The 19684-nt window shown below is 33.7% G+C and overlaps 1 protein-coding gene across 1 annotated transcript in view; it reads left to right on the top strand.

The window, feature by feature from the left end:
* The first annotated feature begins 1060 nt into the window (after positions 1–1060).
* The window catches only part of LOC149791481 (MAM and LDL-receptor class A domain-containing protein 1-like), a 32047-nt gene continuing 13423 nt past the window's right edge, over positions 1061–19684 (top strand). The window contains exons 1-8 of the mRNA XM_089970023.1: positions 1061–1235; positions 7886–7963; positions 9480–9839; positions 10382–10489; positions 11691–12026; positions 16365–16430; positions 17469–17801; positions 18271–18414. Coding sequence (XP_089826149.1) covers positions 1163–1235; positions 7886–7963; positions 9480–9839; positions 10382–10489; positions 11691–12026; positions 16365–16430; positions 17469–17801; positions 18271–18414 — 1498 coding nt within the window. The 5' untranslated portion in view covers positions 1061–1162. The remainder of the gene's footprint in view (positions 1236–7885; positions 7964–9479; positions 9840–10381; positions 10490–11690; positions 12027–16364; positions 16431–17468; positions 17802–18270; positions 18415–19684) is intronic.

The raw sequence follows: 19684 nt of genomic DNA, 5'->3' as shown, positions 1-19684 counted from the left end.
AAGTGAGTAAGGTTAATATATATATATATATATATATATATATATATATATATATATATATATATATATATATATATATATACAGAGAGAGAGAGAGACAGACAGACAGACAGACAGACAGAGAGAGAAGTAGAGGGTGGGGACGTGAGTATGAGTGAGATAGAGAGGATTGTTTCAATAGAGGAAAGAAGGGAGGTGCGTTTGACAGAGGGAGAGAGAGAGAGAGAGAATGGATTGAATTGAGACGGTATGAGCCGTCGTGGGTGAAGCAAAAATATGGGAAGTGGGAGAGGAAGAGTATGACGTGTGAAAGGAGAGGCGGTGAATGACTAGAATGGTGCAAGTGAGGCAGAGAAAGAGGGAAGGGGACTGTAGGTGGGAGGGAGGGGATGAGTGGGATGTGGAGAGAGAAGGAGGGAGTGATTCGGAGAGAGAGAGAAAGAGGGAGAGAGAGAGAGAGCGGGAGAGGATGATCAGCAGGAGAGAGACGGAATAGGTGTACGTGAGTGAAATAAATAGTGTGGGTTGGGTGTTAATGGAGGAAGATGGAGTTGAATGAAACTGAGAGAGGGATGTAAAAGTGTGAGATCGGAACTTTATGATATCTGAGTTTATACAATAAAAGTATCCTTTGGTCAGTCACCCTTGCTATCATTTAAAAAATTCGATATATTTATTTATTCATTATAATTATTATTTTTATAATAATAATAACAATAATAATAATAATAATAACAATAATATTAATAACTATTATTATTATCATCAATTATTATTATTATTATTATTATTATTATTATTATTATTAATTTGTAATGATCCACCCAATATGGGGTTGGTTTGACCCAGAGATGAAAGATTTGTGTCAAACATTTTTTACCAACGACGGGTTTTTATCAAGCGTCATTGTACAGAGTCAGGAGATAAGCGACGTGTCGACCCATTTATATTTTCCTGTTCTAAATCCAGATGGAGTTTTTGCCAGGTAAAGACAGTCCTTGCATATCACCATTTCAAACGCCCAGGTTAAGAGATAAGTTAAACAAGCAGGAAGTAAGGCTTGAGTCAACATGACAAGAAATAAAATTCGGTACAAGCAGAATGACACATAACCGATCTGTAAATATCAGAATGTTAACGGAGGCGCGCTGATTGAACAAAAATGAACATACAAGTCCGGAATATATTCGCATTCCTTCTTCATTACGTTTTCACATACGGTATCATGAATCCTGGTGAGTACAATCAACTATAACATATCTATGTACGTTCGACAGAGAAACTAACACAGCGATCTATCTGTCTCTGCTACTCTTTCACTCATCCTGTGCCCATACAATGAAACAATCCGCATACTGAAAAGGTTACAATTACAGATAGATTATATTTATATTTTTCCTTCGCGTAATACTTTTTCAACCATAGGATACCGTTTATGAATTTGCTTAATATTAACTCTTCATGTAAAACAATGTATGCATTTAAAGCGGCATTAAAAGGTGGCTTAACTGTTATGATCATTTTTGTTTATACTAGTAGACCGTTCAACAATAGGTATGTTTTACAAACTAATAGCAAATGTACACTACTTTTGTAAACAGTTTGCTATGACTCTGATGTATATTGGTAGTGTCACCCATGTACCTTATCTAGGCCAAGGATTGCCAAGGGAGGCAATGCGCTTGCCTTTACAAATCACTCACATTTCACCTCTGTCCGCGTGGGTTTGAGTCTCGATTCTGACAACATGAGTAAGTGAGAAAGCTTGACAGTAGCTTCGTGGGATGGTTGGTCTACCCGGGTTTTCCTCACTGGCTGCTATGTATAGCCTACCATGTGCTAAGGAATGTTGATGACCCCATCCAAACCCCCTGAACCCCCCACCCCTCAAGAGTATTTAATATATCGGTTATGATGTATATTTGTTATAAATGTAAATATAGAATGATTAAATATATTTGCAAAGCTTCAAAGAGCTTGGTTGTGATGTAGCTAAACTTTTGACTCAAAAAAGTGACAAAAAGCTAGTTTTGTAAAGTTTGACAAATAATTTATTTCACTAGAGTGTAAAGAGAAAATTTAAAAGAACTTACATCATGGTGAATCAAATCCAAACTAATCCTAAAAGTTCTTTCACAAGCCCAAATGTATGAGATTCTATTTGAATTATAGTGATTTTCCAAATTAATTCCGATATTGAATGTGTTGATGTGCATACAGTCCCGTAAATACTAATGTGTCAATAGTCTGGATTCTGGTGATGTGCAAACATGATCTCGCAATGAAAAAATCCAAATTGTTCTTGTGTGAGTTCAAATATTATTCAAAATTAATATTTCTGTCCAAGAATATCATTGATGAGCACTTTGTAATACCAGTAATACTAATTTTAATGAATAATTCCACCGATTTTAAACACTGAAAACAACAGTAAGAATGATTCTGCCTCTGATATTAAAGCAAGACTGAGTTATGTTTCAAGAAAACAAAATTATATGAAATGCTAAGACACAATAATAGAGCCAGGATGTAGGTCACTTTGAAAGTTGACAACAAATTAATGAATGTCCAATTCAAAAACTAATATCCTACATTCAAAAAGAATTAAACATGTTTTCTTCAATTGATAATCACCTTCATATTTAATTTATTCGTACAGAAAAAATAATAGCAATAGCCAAATAGAAATGTACATTACACACATTTATTAAGATACTCCAACAAATAATATAGATTAAATATACAGACACACATGCTTGAACATCATACATATATATATACACACACACATATATGCATGCATGCATGCATGCATACATACATACATACATACATACATACATACATACATACATACATACATACATACATACATACACACACATGTATATGTATGGAGTTCCTTACCAATGAGGATACGTAATTCAACTTCCCTTGCTTCTTTTAAACTATCATTAAATAAATTTATTCTAGACCAGCAGGAATGACATATTGAAAGCTCTGAATAGAAAACTTTAAAATCATATCCATAATTGATATATATTTGTATGTTTCCCGGTATAGTCACACATAGTCATTCATGTCAAATATGTACGAATGAGTGTGCGACGATATATGGTTATGTGTGGTTATGTGCATGATCTTCTACTTTTACTTTTTTATTACAAAAACTGAGGACCACATGGCAGATGGGTCAGCCATGACCAAATGTGTTCTTCTCGGTAAAGATAGTTTATTATTATTATTATTATCATTATATACATACATACATACATATATACATACATACATACATGTATGCATACATACTTAGATTCACACACACTTACTTTTATGCACTTAGCGGATAAGATAATGAAAAACAAACGAATAACATCGATGACCAGCTGGAGCTCATCATTTGAGTCGTCTTTACTGCCTTCAGTATCATTTGTATGTTGTCTATATATATATATATATATATATATATATATATATATATATATATATATATAGAGAGAGAGAGAGAGAGAGAGAGAGAGAGAGAGAGAGAGAGCTTTATTGTAAAACGTAAATACTATCGATGCTGGGTTTTATTCAGTATAGTCGGTATCAGACTCAAACAAGTTACTCACGCTACATATATTTTTATTGCTAGCACTTATCTGTTTCTATGTGTGCAGATGTGTTTAAGGTCAATACAAACACTACACTAAATATGAGGTTTTATGTAGCTTCAACATTATCTTATACCATGTGGGTGTATCGAATTGTACCATGGATATGTTGCTGTCAGCATGCATAGAAATGGGGCCGAATTAGGCCTTTGAGGTAATTTGGAATCACACTGGGAATGCAGCAGAATGTAACCTGACAAATGACCTGTATCAGTATTTAAGTAAATGTAATGTTGATGAGTCATTATTAGGCTGTACCTAAACTTACAATGGTAAGTGACACAAAGGGGCTCTGCGTAAAATTAGTTTTGATCGGACGATATTAAAATATAAGGGAATTTAACATGACTGGGTTGATAAGGAATTTATACCATAAGGTTTGGGATGTTAGAGAGATCTATTGGACCTTGGCATTGGATTTTGGGCAGATAAAGATAACAGTACATTTGGGTCAGTATAGCAACTTTTGGAATTTTAAATTAGCAATTCATTGGCACCCGTATGAGAAAACCACAGGATGTTTCAGTACGTGACCCTATATAAATTAAACAGAAAATGGAGTTTACGGAAGGTTAAACAAATGCGCATATAACTTCAGCCAATATACACTCGTACAACTAGTTTGTAAGGGACCAGTGAACTCTGTGATCCTTTTCACAGTTAGTTGTTGCCTTGTTTACAGAGCGATAGAAAAATAATTCTTCCTGATGATTAATTTATATTTCGCATTCTTTAAGAGAATACCATTAAGCACTATATTTGAAAAAGCTATTAAAAATGCTATGCTGATTGTTTGTCTGTTCAAATATAGCCATCAAGGAACGATATTGTATATACATCGCCAAAATAAACATCAAATTCAGCATGTGGTTTCATATGTTTGTATAGGAGACTAGTTAAATTTAGACTCTTACTGAAATTTAACTTGTGGAAACATACAAACCCGATGTCCAATATCATTGCTTACAACGTGTTATTAGCCGGCCTTCAGTACGATCTATATGTCATCTTTGTGTGAAATGTTTTGAAGTTTATAAAAAATAGCTTTAAATCTCAGGTTTTGTTTAAATGTTTAATACGCTTAAAGTTGTATGTGGGGGTCAATTTAAGATGCGAAGCATCGGTGCGGTGTTTAAAGCACCGAATGAAAACTTCACTGATACCTTTGCTGTATGCTTACACTAAACTATCAAGGAAAGTCACAACAATACAGGAATATTTGTTTATAACTGTGGTCCAATGCCATTAGGGAACATTATTTACAGACTTTTTGGCTGGTCTACAATAGGAGCAATCTGATATTTTTGTGTGTGCCATATTTAGGTGTTTTAAAAGAAACGAAACAATAAAAACTTCAATTATAAAAATGTAATGCATTTAAGGAGAAAATAAAGAATATGGGTGTATTTGTTGGAGAGAAAGAGAGAGAGAGAGAGAGAGAGTACACGCAGACAAAAGTGCGAGAGCCGAGAAGAGGTCACGTTTGCTACTTAAATGTTTGATTATATGTTTTTCGCTTTCACTCGAGTTCACGCTGGTTTGCAACGTATTTTCAAATGTAGCAGTTTCCCATATCGCTCCAATAAAAGCAGATTTGCCGAATTACTACGAAAATAATCGATAAAATACAAAGTCTGCAACTATCGATTAAATCGAGATCAGAGATGGAACAATGCGTATACAGCAAACCATTTACCTGCTTCAGATGATGAGAAGGATTATTCATGGATCACACTTCTCGAACGAGCCAAAATCGAAGACGAAAAGGTCAATATGTGTGGTGTATGGCACCATCACCTGTTTCAGTTTATTGTGATGTCTTGCTTCTCGATGCCAGTTTGATCTATTTTAAGAAACCTTTGTTCAGATATATTGAAGACGCAACTGAACTTGATGCCCATTGGTAATTACTATTTAGTCTTTGAAGTAAATAAATCTTCTCAGATTTTAACAGAACATATATAGAGACTGATTCCACTACAAATGTTGAGATAGGAATCAATCATTCTGATGTGAACAATATTTATTGGTGATCCGTACATGAAGCCTCTAACAATGTTTTGATTAAAATACGTATTGATTAAATAAGCCACACAGTGTAGTAGAAAGACAAGAAACCGTAATAATCGAACCATTGGAGTTATTGATTATTAACACATCGTAACTATGCGCTGGTTGTCTTAAGCATGTATTTTAATCATTACAAAATGATTAAAGATTATAAATATATCGGACTATATTATTATGAATATAACATTTGCCATAATTCTAGGATTGTAGTGCATGTTCACAAAAACAGGATGAAATATTCCTTTAATCTGGACATCGCTCACAAGCCAGTTGCATCGTAGATGTCATAAAGATGGGACACTGTCAAGTAATACATTTAATGTTACAGTATACTAGAGATCATTTAATAAGTTATAACGAAGACCCAACTAATTTAGATGTGATGGAGAGACTAGAAAGTTTTAGTCTGGTACATATAATTGTTTCCTCAAATATATGAAATTTACAATCGCCAAGGAGGAAAAACAAATATAAAATCTCAACAAGAACAAGAACAACAATAACAACAACAACTATAATAAGAACAAGAGGCAAACCACAATAATTTGAACAAAAGTAAAGCCGTGAGAATGAATTTTTACAAATGGGTAATCAAGGGCTGAGTAATAACAACTTTACAACACTGATTATTGACGTAACTAGGAATTAGTAATAAAATGCACACTCACAACTATGTCTTAGTGGAACACATCAGACATTATGATTATGTTGCAATATCCTTATATGATGAAAATCAATCACAAAATAGATCTACTTTATGAACAAAACTATTACAATAATAATAAAGGATTATAAATTATTCCTATCGTCTGGAAATTGCTCACACGCTAATGGCTCCGTAATTGCCATAAAGAGGGGACATTGTCATAGGAATGCATTGAGGGACCAAACAGTTATAAAAAAGGTTCAAATAATTTAGATATGATATAGGAACAAGAAAGCTTTTTAACCTTGATAGATATTATTACAATTTCCTCAAATATATGACATTTTATACTGACTGATACATGGAGGAAAAACAAACGTCAAAACTAGAAATAAATAAAAACGAAACAACGAACGATAAACACTTATCTAAATTAAAGTTTAACCCATAGGACATGACATGCACTAAACAAAGCAGCAAAAATCATTTTAAAAAGATGTGAAACAAACGAAAACCGTGATTGATTAATGTATAACGTATTTGTATTTGGAGGCAGTGGGGGTGGGAATACGGGTGATTGGATAGTTCTGGTTCATTTTAATATGGTTTGTGTTTGAAAACATGGAGATGTACTTTTCATCTGTGCACAAAATTGTGCAAAAATTGTGTCTTTTATATATTAATGCATTACTATTTCTAAATTTAGTAGGTTACACAATGATATGTGACTGGCATATAACTGAATGCAGTTGCTGTGGTGGGGAAAATACTATGCAAAAGTACATGAATGTCAATGAACACAGATATTATATCCGCAAAGTGGAGAACTTTATAATTCATAAACATCATATGCCATGTAATTTCTGACTGATTTATAAAACTGCTTAATGTCCATAGGATTCTAATGGAATCTTAGTGAAAAAGGAATCATTGGAGCGTTGACTTCTTCGACACCACCTGAATATGCGTTTAGTGTTTTATTAGTCTTTCCAAAATGGGAATGTGATCTGTTGTAAGGGGATTGGATGTTTAAATATGACGGTACATACAGACAACTTTCACTCCGCATGTGGTCAGTACTGTATCGGGATACAAAGAGAGATGTGTGTTAATTGTATATCCACCATGTAGCTTAAACTTAAGAACTTCGTATTACTATGCATCGAAGACACACTTGCAGCGAAGAAAAAGTAAGAATCGAAGTGCGACAGAAGAATATGTCCAGCAAGCAATAGTTTAATTTTGACATGACTACACTCTCGCGGTTTATCTTTCGCCCTTTTTTGAATCAGCCTAATCACACTTTCACTGTTTTCACAAAGTTGACGCAAACTCTCAGCGACATCTCCCACGTTTCGATTATCCTGAACCACACTAGTCCATACGGACATTTTACACGTTTTGGGTTATTAGCCAACTTAACCTCACGCCTTTCTCAAATTGGGGAAGAGCAATAAAATCTTAATTAAAATTTAGAGACTTATGTTGAATGAATAAATTTGATTCATTTCAGGTAGTTGCGATTTCAGTTACAATCTCTGTGGATGGACACAAGATCCATACGATCGGTGGTCATGGGGCAGTGACGGCGGTAATCGGTGTATTAATTTAAGGACTCCTACTACTTACTTAATGACTGAATTATTTCTTAATTGCTTTTTTCTTCCTCTTATCCGTTCTTCCCTTTTTATTTACATACGAATTTAAAAAGGTCTGTGATTGTTATTGATGGTTAAGTAGTAGCATCTACTGCTATAACAACATTACTAGCTGTATTTGGAGTAAAATAAAGAATGATAGTGAATGCCGTAGACGGTGTCAGATTTGAAATGGTATTTGTAAGTGCTATTGGTAGTAACATAAATAGTATCTTGTGGAAAATACTGTATTACGTTTACATATAATAATCGGTTATTTCTTGTAATGGCTGTTTAAACAGAAGGTTATTTGTTGTAATGGTCGTTAAATGCAGATTGAACCAATGTTTATGTTTTCGCTGCCAGCAATGCGTTAATATTTGTAGCAATTATTTGTTTGATGTTTGCTACTTTTATCAAAGCAAAAGTTGCCTTTTAACCAGTAAAATATGCCAATTCCACTAACAATGGCTTGAAAGGAATTCGACTTTGTTGATTTTTTCCGTGATCGTAAACAGTTAATTTTTTGACAAATAATACCCTCCCGAAAATCTTAAGTCTTTCTTCGGTGTATAATTGAAAATGTTTGAAATAAGTGGCAAGTCCCTTTTCTTGTGGGTTGTTGGGGTTCGGTTCAAATGCATCTCAGAAAAGTGGTCCAGTATTAGTTATGTCAAATACACTATTTGTAAATGTAGTCCAGAGTAGACCAGTTATTATTCTTATTTTAGTGCTAAGTAGAACAGTTGACAGAGCGACTCAAAGGTTACATTCCCCACAACATTAGCATTAAAATACTGGGGCCTTCGTAGGAACTCGTGTTTCTTGAATTCTCGTGGATAACGCTGCGTACTGATGAGCATTTCAAACGAGGTGAAATTTTCGGGTTAGGGTTATGATTATGTCTTGCTATCATTTGAAATTGCGGGAAATTACATAAATTACTGTAACCACTCTTGTTGTGATCATCATTCATCTTAACGAAATCTCCATCAAAATGCCACTGTATTTTTTTTTTAATACTTTTGCTTGTTCGCCTAGATTTTTGTTTTGCCTAACCAATTGTTTCCATAAATGTCCCATTCAATGTAAGCATTGTATGTTCATGGATATGGACCGCACAAACAGTGGTTCATTTTCGGGACAGTGTGACGTATTTATTCTGATTGTCTTTCATCTACTAGGGTAATTTTCCTCTTCTTGGGTGAATTCGCCAGCCTGCAATAATTCTTTACACCATTACGACATTCAACACGCCATCGATCAAACAGTTATGTCGTAACATTTGAGACAGGAATCCAATTAAATTAGTACAGACAAAGCCCTTGGTACTTTTATTTATCATGGTGGCATTGGCATCTGTCATGAGAAAGTTATTGTTGGGAGTGATCTCGGAATACCCGGGTTTCCCTTTCCCAGGGCGGCCCGTTTTCAATACAATTGGAAAAAGTACCAATATATATTTTTCAGGGCAAAACGTATATTTGCGTTTGAAGTCAGATTCTTGGCAGAGACAGGTAGCACTTCTTGAAAGTGATCCAGTGGAAGCTTTAAGTGTACAATGTATATCATTTGAGTACAGGACTAAGAACACTTATCAACGTAGTGGATACAGCGGAGACCTCATCGTATCATTGGTCAATGATGACTTGGAACATAATCTAGTACATGTGCAGGAAGGCAAATACGATAATGTATGGCAAACGTTGTCCTTAAATGTTGCTAATGTCCAAAACTCGAAGTATGTCAAGATTCGTTTCTCTGCATCAGTAGCACGATGGAATGAAATGAATCTCGACAACATTCAGCTTCTAAACGGATCATGTAGATGTAAGTACTTCTGTCTATAATTATTGTTTACAAATGCATGAGTCAAAACATTTTAGAGCGGAATCAATTAGATTGATACACCTACAATCATTCTCCATCAGATTACGAAGAAATCACATATCGCTGTAACATATTTATAAAAGACTTCTTAATATATAATATATCGATACCAGATCCATGTTTTTCATTTCATTTATTCATAGTTCATACTGACCATCTAGATATTCTTGTGTCAATAAGGTAAGTAAATACGTTTTTTAAATTGTTCTTGATTATATATATATATATATATATATATATATATATATATATATATATATATATATATATATATATATATATATATATATATATATATATATATATTGGCGCTATTCTGTAAGTTTTATGTCATCTGGTTGGTGATACGGTTCTCGTAAACAGATTTATATGTATTCACAATAAACTGGTATCGCAAGGTTGAATCACGATACAGCCGTAATGCTAGGAAATATATCTGACTTCAAATGATTCGAATGTATTGAAATTGTTTTCTCTTGTAGTTGAATGTAACTTTGAAGATAATGTATGTGGTACGAACATCAATTCCTTCGAGAGGACTGTTTACAGTGGCGTTACTAACACATGGTCAGATCATACCTCAAATGAAGGTAAGCATACTCTGAATGCATGCATTTAATGTATTTGGACGTCTTGTACTAAATGTATGTAACATACACTGAATATGAATGACGAAAAAGAAGCAACATTAATTATAATAATAATTACACAATTATGAGTGTTACCACACTAGTGAAGGACTGAGTTATCACATGAAATACAATTATCCATATCTAAGCCCCTCCCACTTCCTCACATATGTATCACGCATGTAGAATGGAACCAAATCACCCTCTATGCCTATTCAAGTGTCGTCAAATGAATACAGCCAGCTTAACAGCTGGACGCATCACATAATAATGTTTTGGCCCTGGAAAAGTTGCGAATTGTATTTAATTATATTGATCATGTGCCGTACTTGAAAGTTATTACCCTTTCTAATAAATATCCTTTTCATTTTTGTCTAAAGTGTATATTTATTTTTCTTTGGAAGGGCTTATATCTCTGGGCGTGACATACATACATACATACATACATACATACATACATACGCCTCGCTTGGCGCTCAGCATTATAAGGTTAGTGCTAGGACTGGTCGGCCTGGTGTCAGGATAACTGGACTGGGTAAAACATTTCTGCACAATAACATACCTCTAGCGATATGACTGAAACATTGTTAAACATACATACATACATACATACACAGAGGCGTATCGTAGTGAGAACGAATATTACCCAACTGGAAATCCTAGTTAAACTCAGAGACGTTTCTGGTGGAGTGGCATATTTCTGATCCTAACAATAACTCAGTTATACAATGGACACATATATGTCATCATTTGGAAGTCAAGAGAATAGATATGAAAAATTCGGGATGTGGGACTTTTATAGATAAACAATTATCTTGAATGGATATAGAAGTCGTTGCGAGATGTCAAGTATTACTCAAATTCACATCAGAGGATGGATTCGCTGCATTTGCCATATTATATCCGTGTTTACACTGAATATGGCTAACAAGGGGCATGATATCTTGCCAGAAGGATTCCGTCCGTTCTTTATCGTTGCATCGAATCATGTTTAACTTTCAAGTATCGTTCAATTCCAGATAATATTATTAATTGTCATCAATGACTCACACACGCACACAAAGACACACACGGATATATATATATATATATATATATATATATATATATATATATATATATATATATATATATATATATATATATATATATATTATTTCAGTGGGAGGTCATTATTTAAAAATTGACGGGAGAAATACTGCTGCTGCTATAGACAATATATACTTCCTCCTTTATGCCAACCAATGTCTAACATTCTGGTATCGGGTAAGCGGATATACTTCTACAGTTCGTGTCCTAGTGGAGGATACCGCAACGAAAACACCTCTGAGTACGTGGGAAACGTCGCGTGAACTCAACAGCACATGGCTTCCAGCCACCATTGATGTTGCGGTGTTTAGCCGAACGATGGTCGAGTTTCGCATTGCTGGAATACTTGGAATTTATCAAAGCAGAATTGGACTGGACGATATAGCCATAACGTCAGGATCATGTCTAGGTATGTATATGATACATTATAATGCATTTGATGTTGTTCATGACCGGGTGGATAGATGTAAAATGGATAAACATTGCTAGAAACGCTACGCATCTATTTATTCCAGTATGTAAAAGAAAAGTAAAATACAATACATTATTTACGAAATACAGAAGGTAGTGAAAGACATTGAAATATTGAAACAAGGTATCCGAAATGTCAGCAGTAAATACATATATATAAATTTGATGTGTCATTACATATATGAGGTGAGTGATAATGAAATAATTAAATGAAGCTATGGTAGGACTATAACATAATATTCCATTTTAGGAATCGGTTCAGAATGAAAATGCACAATATGTACAATATATAGATAGAACAAAATTCAGACAATATAACTAAGATATCCGAGAATCATATACATGAATATATGCAACGTTGTTATGCAGAATCTAAAGACAAATAGTTTTGTAATATTTTTTTAAAAAAGCATGAGGATAAATGTTTATGAGTTATGACTTATTTGACAGTGTGAAAATCCAGATTTTTTTGTAAATGCATGTATGTGCACATAACTGACAAAGTTAAAATAATCTTTTGATCCATATATCCTTTATATGCACATGTATTCGATTATTAAGCGTGTAATTTGTTTGGCAAGATTGTTATTATTTTATCAACGTCTGTTTGCAACTTCATTTTATCATACTTCTCAGATAGCTTGCTTTAACAAGTAACAAATAATGTATATACTTTTTAAGGAATTCCTTGTAAAAAAAAATGCTATCGAAATTGTAACTAATTTCTTTATATGTACGGTGACTGATATGCATTCGGTAGGTTAAAATATATCAAGAAATATATGCAAATATACATATGAAAAGATTCTTGAGCCAGTTGTTTAAATTTTTTTAACATTTTTTTACATCTCGCATGCACCATCAATTCAATTACACTATTCAAATTATAAACTTCCACAAAGGATAATGGACAGTGTAAGGTTAGTGGAAATAACATTTCACCTAAAACGTGCTTAGAATAATTACAATACATTACATATCAAAGCTGCGACTTCGAGGCCTTGAAAGGTGTATTGCTTTTGATCATCAGGTTAATGAATATATGTTTGAAAACATATACTATGATAATAATGCAATCCGAGTATATTATAAGACTATCATGAGATTGATCTCTGTTGCATGATTGATCGAAATACATGAGAAACGAACATGGTCCTGAGTTAGTTAGGACTGCAATTCATCCAGTTTATAGTTTAAAATTATATCCTCGTATTACAAATATTTGTTTGATTTTATTTTTGCACCTTAATATATTATTTCACCTAAAAATAACTTCATTTGTTTCCATTTAGATTATACGGTGTTTCAGTAGTACAGCTGTCTTTGGAACTTACACCGAATTTCATCCATTATGTTGAATGATCATTGTATTGTCTTGTTTAATCATAATTGATACAATATTGTAGAGTAATTTGTCTTAATTTAATGACTAAATGATTATTTTTTCAAAATATAAATGAGAAGTAAGTTATCTGCTGCATATAGTGGAATATGAACGTGAATCAAAATGTAAAGCTTAAGTGCGAATGTTTAAAATAAACAAAATTATAGGTATGCAGACATAAAACGTTTAGTCACCAAAACATGACGAAGCATAGCCAAACCCAAACTTGTCAATGAGGTGTTATTTCTGAATTCAAAATACGCAAGAAACTAAGGTTTACGTCTAGTGGCTTTCGCAACAAAACCATGCAATCAATTATGGATCATCGTTCACCAATATGAGCACTATACGTGGTTAAATTGACACTACAGATGACAGCTTTAACTGGAGTAATCCCCTATATCCATTTTGTATTTATTAAATCTAGTATAATATAATTAAATTAATACTGTACACATTACTCCTTTTAGCTGTCTATATGTTTAATTAGTTAAATTTCTACAATAAGTGTATACATTACTCTTGCTAACGTGAGACAGGCATTATTCATTTTTGTTTATAACGATTCTGTGTCCGTTGTGAATGTTTGGTTTAAGGTCTATCCACTATGGCATTTGCCGCTTTCAATGTCATCAATACTACTTAAATTTACATCAATACCTTACAACAGATTTCGATCAGTATATTCTTGGTACCTATTCTACTTAGGCATTGTGACACATTATTGTAAGCAGTTTTCTTAGCCATCAGAATATAATACGAATTCAGCTTTTGACTCCAAATATTCTGATAATATTTAATAGTCATGTTTTCATCTGGTGTTAGTTATGTGGAACCTAATCTAGTTTTTGAAACAAAACTTTCAACACCGTCTTTGGATGCAACCCGGTGTGCTGAAAAGTAGAAACCTACAGTGTAATATATTCTATCTTGACACGTATCCTGTAACACACGTGACATTGCCTCAACTCTGTTCTATTATCCTGTGAAATGCTTGCTGTCTTGTGGCAACAAATACGTACATCACATTTATGATGATTTAAGTTATATTCATCGAACAACACTTTTCTGTAATATGTAGCAGTAACTAATCCATTGATGTTATGCCGCTTGTAAATGCTCTCCGAAACCTAGATGTAAAGTGTTTTTCTTCAGGTCAATTTAAAAGTCAAGTTCAAGTTTGAATTGCCTCTGCTATTGAAGAATCATCAAGGATTTTATATGATTCAAACAATATCAAATATTGCGCTAGATGCTTTTAAAATCTTTGTTGTTGTTGCTTGAATTGAGAGCCTGAATATGATGCAAGTACATTTCACATGAGGAAACACTTGTTTAATCTAAACGATAAAGTGAAACGTATGTGAATTCTTGTAACTCTTGTACACTTCTTTTTGCATCAGGATCTTGCCAACCATACCGTCCTGGTTTATAACCAACTGGCCAAAATTTCATAACAAACCATGCTCTGCGTTTATTACCAGAGTTCTCCCTATCAACTTTAACTGTAATCATCAAAACTGTTTAATGTTTTGCACGTGAAACTGCAATTGTCTATGTAGTAGATGCTCATCTCTTTTGTTCTCTCTCTCCCTCCCCTTTCAATAACATTTCTCTCTCTCCCTCTCTCGCTCTCTCTCTCTCTCTCTCTCTCTCTCTCTCTCTCTCTCTCTCTCTCTCTATATATATATATATATATATATATATATATATATATATATGTGTGTGTGTCTGTGTGTGTGTGTGTGTGTGTGTGTGTGAATATGTAAAGGAGTGTGTATGCGAGTTCAGTTTCTCAGTGTCTCAAATAACTAAATCATTAAACTTTGTTACAAGACAGTATACAGTGTATGGTTAGCTTTGTATGACATTGTTCAATTATACAAATGAGTGATACCTTGAGTAAATCATAAACGAGAACTCACGTTGTAAATATCCTAATTATGTTGCTATTCAATTTGATTGTATGAATGTTTGCATGTGCACTGCTGACATCAGTGATACTATTTTCAACAAGGATCCACTCTTTTTTTATATATTTATTTTACTTTTGCAAACGTTCCATGTCATGGTTTACAGCATGAGATGAATACTTACCACAGTAGTAGGAGTAGCCACTTTCGTTCTAGAATGGTAATAAGGACAATACATACTAATCCATTACTTCTTTATTCTGAATTTAATATCAGCATTGCTTATGAGCCATTTGCAACCTCTTGACATATCACGTTTAGATATCAACAGCAGCTGACGAAAGTGTTTGGTAATAATGACACATTATCACAACTTTGACTAAGAAGATGATAACGGCGACTATGAATATAAGACTGATGATATTGATGCTGTTAGTGAATTTGACAATGTCTTAAATAACAAGCATTAATTCAACTTCACGATAAATTAATTTTCGTTCTCCACTCTTAAGTTATTTTCTTGTATTATAATATGTGTACAAAGCATCTTTGACTATGTAATAATAGGCGCAGTTTAATTATTTCGCATGATTCTAACATAATGAATGATACAGAGTCTTGCCAAATGTAGAAAACGTTTACATGACATCACCAGTGAGTGGTACAAAACGATTATGCTAGAAAATGTACAAACTAGGTAATACGCGATATTCTACTGGCCACAATCGAATTTTTACTTTCACTTCCTGCTCAACTGAATGCATTTGCGAAACGATTTCGTCAAAACTCAAAATCTCAAATCTATTTTAATATCCTTAATATAATTAGATGAAATATAAAGATCTTCACCGTTTCTATAGGTGAAAGATCGAAACAAATGTCACATTTTGTTTTGTTTGGAATGGTTCAGTGTTAGTCCTCTTTTCAAACTTATTGCTCCTTCATTTACATCTTGATAGCGTTATTTATTTTGCTTCAGACTGCACTTTTCGTGACGGGTTTTGCAACTGGGATCGAACTTCAGACTGGAAGATAGCCCGAAATGGTACGTATATTTTATCACTAAAATGTATTGAATAATATATACATTCCTTTTTGTTCTCTCTTGACTTGTTTATGTTGTGTTCTTTTGTGTGTAAACTGTGCATTTTAATTTTCATATTTATATACTTCCTTGGCATTTCTTTCTGAGGCCGGGAAAAAGAGAAATTAAAAGAAAAGTGTGAAAAAAGAGATGATATATTTTAGATTTTTCAGAGAGTTTTCTTATCTTTTATTTGCATTCATATGGGCCATGTTTGTTTTTGTAGCAAATGTTGTTAAACGCTTTGATAAAGTCATGGTAGTGTCTGATATTAATCATAGCAAGGAATAGCGGTAGTAGTATTATTGAAACATATATTCTTATTATGACAATTCTAACATTACGATTACTACACTAACCGCTGCTGTCTCGCCTATACTATTACTGCAAACATATACTTCTTGATGACAGCACAAACGTGGATGCAAGTTAGGTAGACCTTCAATGTGCGAAATGTGAGTGCCACCTGTCATGCAGGTGCCTCGTACCTTGTTCAAGATAATGACTGTGTGTTTTACTTTAAATTCTAATTCCTTTTGGTTTGTAATTCATGAGTTGCATTTTTTCCAGCTTCCTACAAAAGTGCTGTAAACATAAATAACATATTTATATACTCAATTGTATAAAGAATGTGTCATAATGTCGCTTAACATATGTAGAAAAAAAAACATTAACTTCAAATGTTTGGTTGCTTGACATGGGACTGGCATTGGAAGCAATTGTTTTGACATTAAACATAAAGTATGTAAGCCGTTTTGCTTGTCATTTTACTCTGGATTTGTCCTTTAATAAAAGTCAATGCAATGGCTAATATGGAATCGTCGGTCTATATGATCAAGATTAATAGTTCATGCACCAAAATCGTTATTGTGGCAATACAACGTAGATCCTGTCTACGTATGGTAAACAGGCAGTTGAAGTTTTACACATACTAGATACGTATTTATGTTTAAATGCTGAAATAACTAATAAGCTCTTTATAATGATACACTTTTTCAGGTTTAAACTTTGCATACCCTGAGTGTACTTTCAGAAATGAGTCGACATTGATTTCTCGAGTAGAAGTATTTCAAGGAAGAAAGTGTCTGTCACTTTTGCATTACATAGCAAATAACTTGAAAACGTACATTGAAGTGAAGTCTGAAGACGAAGTAAAGTGGAACCAAATTTGGGACAACAGACGCGAGAAACAAATAAAAGTGTGGACGACGTCACATATCAATATCATTCTAAGGAATAAGTCAAGGATAGCTATCATTGTTACCCATTCCCGTGGTTGTTCAGACACGTATTTCATCAGAAATATAGATATGAAGCAAGGACCATGTAAAGGTAATATAATTGTACGTCATTTCTAAAGAAAATCTTGACTTCAGTTTCCCTTTAAAATTACGTACACAATATTTCATTAATTGAAGTTTCTTCAAAATTTGCGTTTGCCTCATTAAACATAAATCTCTCATTGGTGTTCTGGTCTTTGAAAACTAATATGTGAATCACACAGCATTGCATTTGGTAATTTCAATCCTGCAAAAGTAAAATGTTTGTGATTCTATGTCGGGTCATAATGGTCAAAGTAATTAATGCATATTATTATAAGTAATCTGTTGTATAAGAACAGGTTGCGAATGTTTATTCATAACAAAACAAATATATAGACCTTTCTGTGATTCATTTTTGTATTTTTATTCACAGTTGGGTGAAGTAAGGTAAAACGTAAGGGAACTGAATTTTTCATGTACATTAGATCGTTCTAACGTCATTTAAATATTTTTACCAGCGATACTGTTTTCTATTGCAGAGCCTACTACAATTCATGTTCCTGTCAGTACCTCCACCACCAAATATAATTCTAGCTATACATCAATTAGGACCATTCCTACGAGAGAATCGACCAGTACCACATTTTCAACTGCTGATGTTCCCACTCTTAACACTACTACTAGTACTACAAAGAGCATTATTTATACCACTATATTTTGTGTTTCTTTCCATGTTTGCAGGAAGTGTTACAACACGAGATACACATGTTAACAGTAGCATATTTTGCGAAAGAAACCGTTAAGAAGTTTTTTAATTTATATACAATTAATATAAATTTTACACGGGATTCACGATTATAATACTCGTTTCGACTTGAAACGTAAATTCCCCATGCTTTTCATTAGCATAGCGTTACAGGCATTTATCATTTAGTCGTAAATTTAATTAGAGTCTAGTTTAATGGTTGGATTTATTAGGTATGTATCAGAGGTTATAATTTACCCTTTCTACACGAGACTCTTTCACAGTTATCTAAACATACTCTTCATAATATATATAATTCAGTACTGTTCTACATTCCAAAGTTTATAGTATAAGTAAATGTTCTTACTTTTGTATCTAAAATAAAAACAAATAAGGGAGTTATCTTTTGTGTACCATGTTTAGACCGCGTCGATGTGGGTTAAGAAAAGCTAATAATATCAGTGTGAAAAGGTACAAAAATGTGGGCCTTATTCTTGGCGTTTAATCACAATCCGATTCTCGGTGCTTGCCTTTCGTTCAGAAACTAGCCGGATGTGGTTATATTTAACATGCCGGTATGTATTTTCGGTCACTCGCAGAAAGGCGAGGTGGTAATTGGCTCTCCTTTGGATCTTGCGAAGTATGAAACCAATTCCGAGTTAGAAACAACCGCCGATAACGTAGGTTACCTGAAGGTATCCGGCATGGACACTTGCTCTATGCTGCCCTCCCTGCTAGGGTAGAGGCGCGAAGCAGCCTCGTCGTCTTCCAGACAGATGGCATGCAGTGAGATGGCGTCAGGTCCCTTGGTAGACATCAGGCGCACCTACCTGTTGGCTCAATATAGTGTAGATACACCATTCTTACATATATTCTCCAGTTGCATACTAAAGGCCTTGCATGTCTAATCAGTGTTAATGTATAATGGTGAGTACTGAAACGTAGAGCATCCATTTACTGAAGCGTAGATATTTAAACCACGTCATCAAAACCGATTATTCCCACCCTTATGTGATCGAAAAACAATGTGTTATGTGTTGGTATGTTATCAGCCGTGTATTTTAAATCTCTCGTGAGTAAAGCCGTAAGACCTAAATTTTAATATTCTTATATTCGGACATCTTTTGTAACTTATTTTTAATAAGAGACATTGTAGAGTTACATCATATGTCAACAATTATAGAAAATGTTTCCTCTGATAAAACAAC

Source organism: Sinohyriopsis cumingii, chromosome 9, assembly GCF_028554795.1.
Source record: "Sinohyriopsis cumingii isolate HCF-2022 chromosome 9, ASM2855479v2, whole genome shotgun sequence".
NCBI lineage: Eukaryota > Metazoa > Mollusca > Bivalvia > Unionida > Unionidae > Sinohyriopsis > Sinohyriopsis cumingii.
Note: the sequence above shows the minus strand (reverse complement) of the source record. Positions and strands in the feature narration are given on the sequence as shown.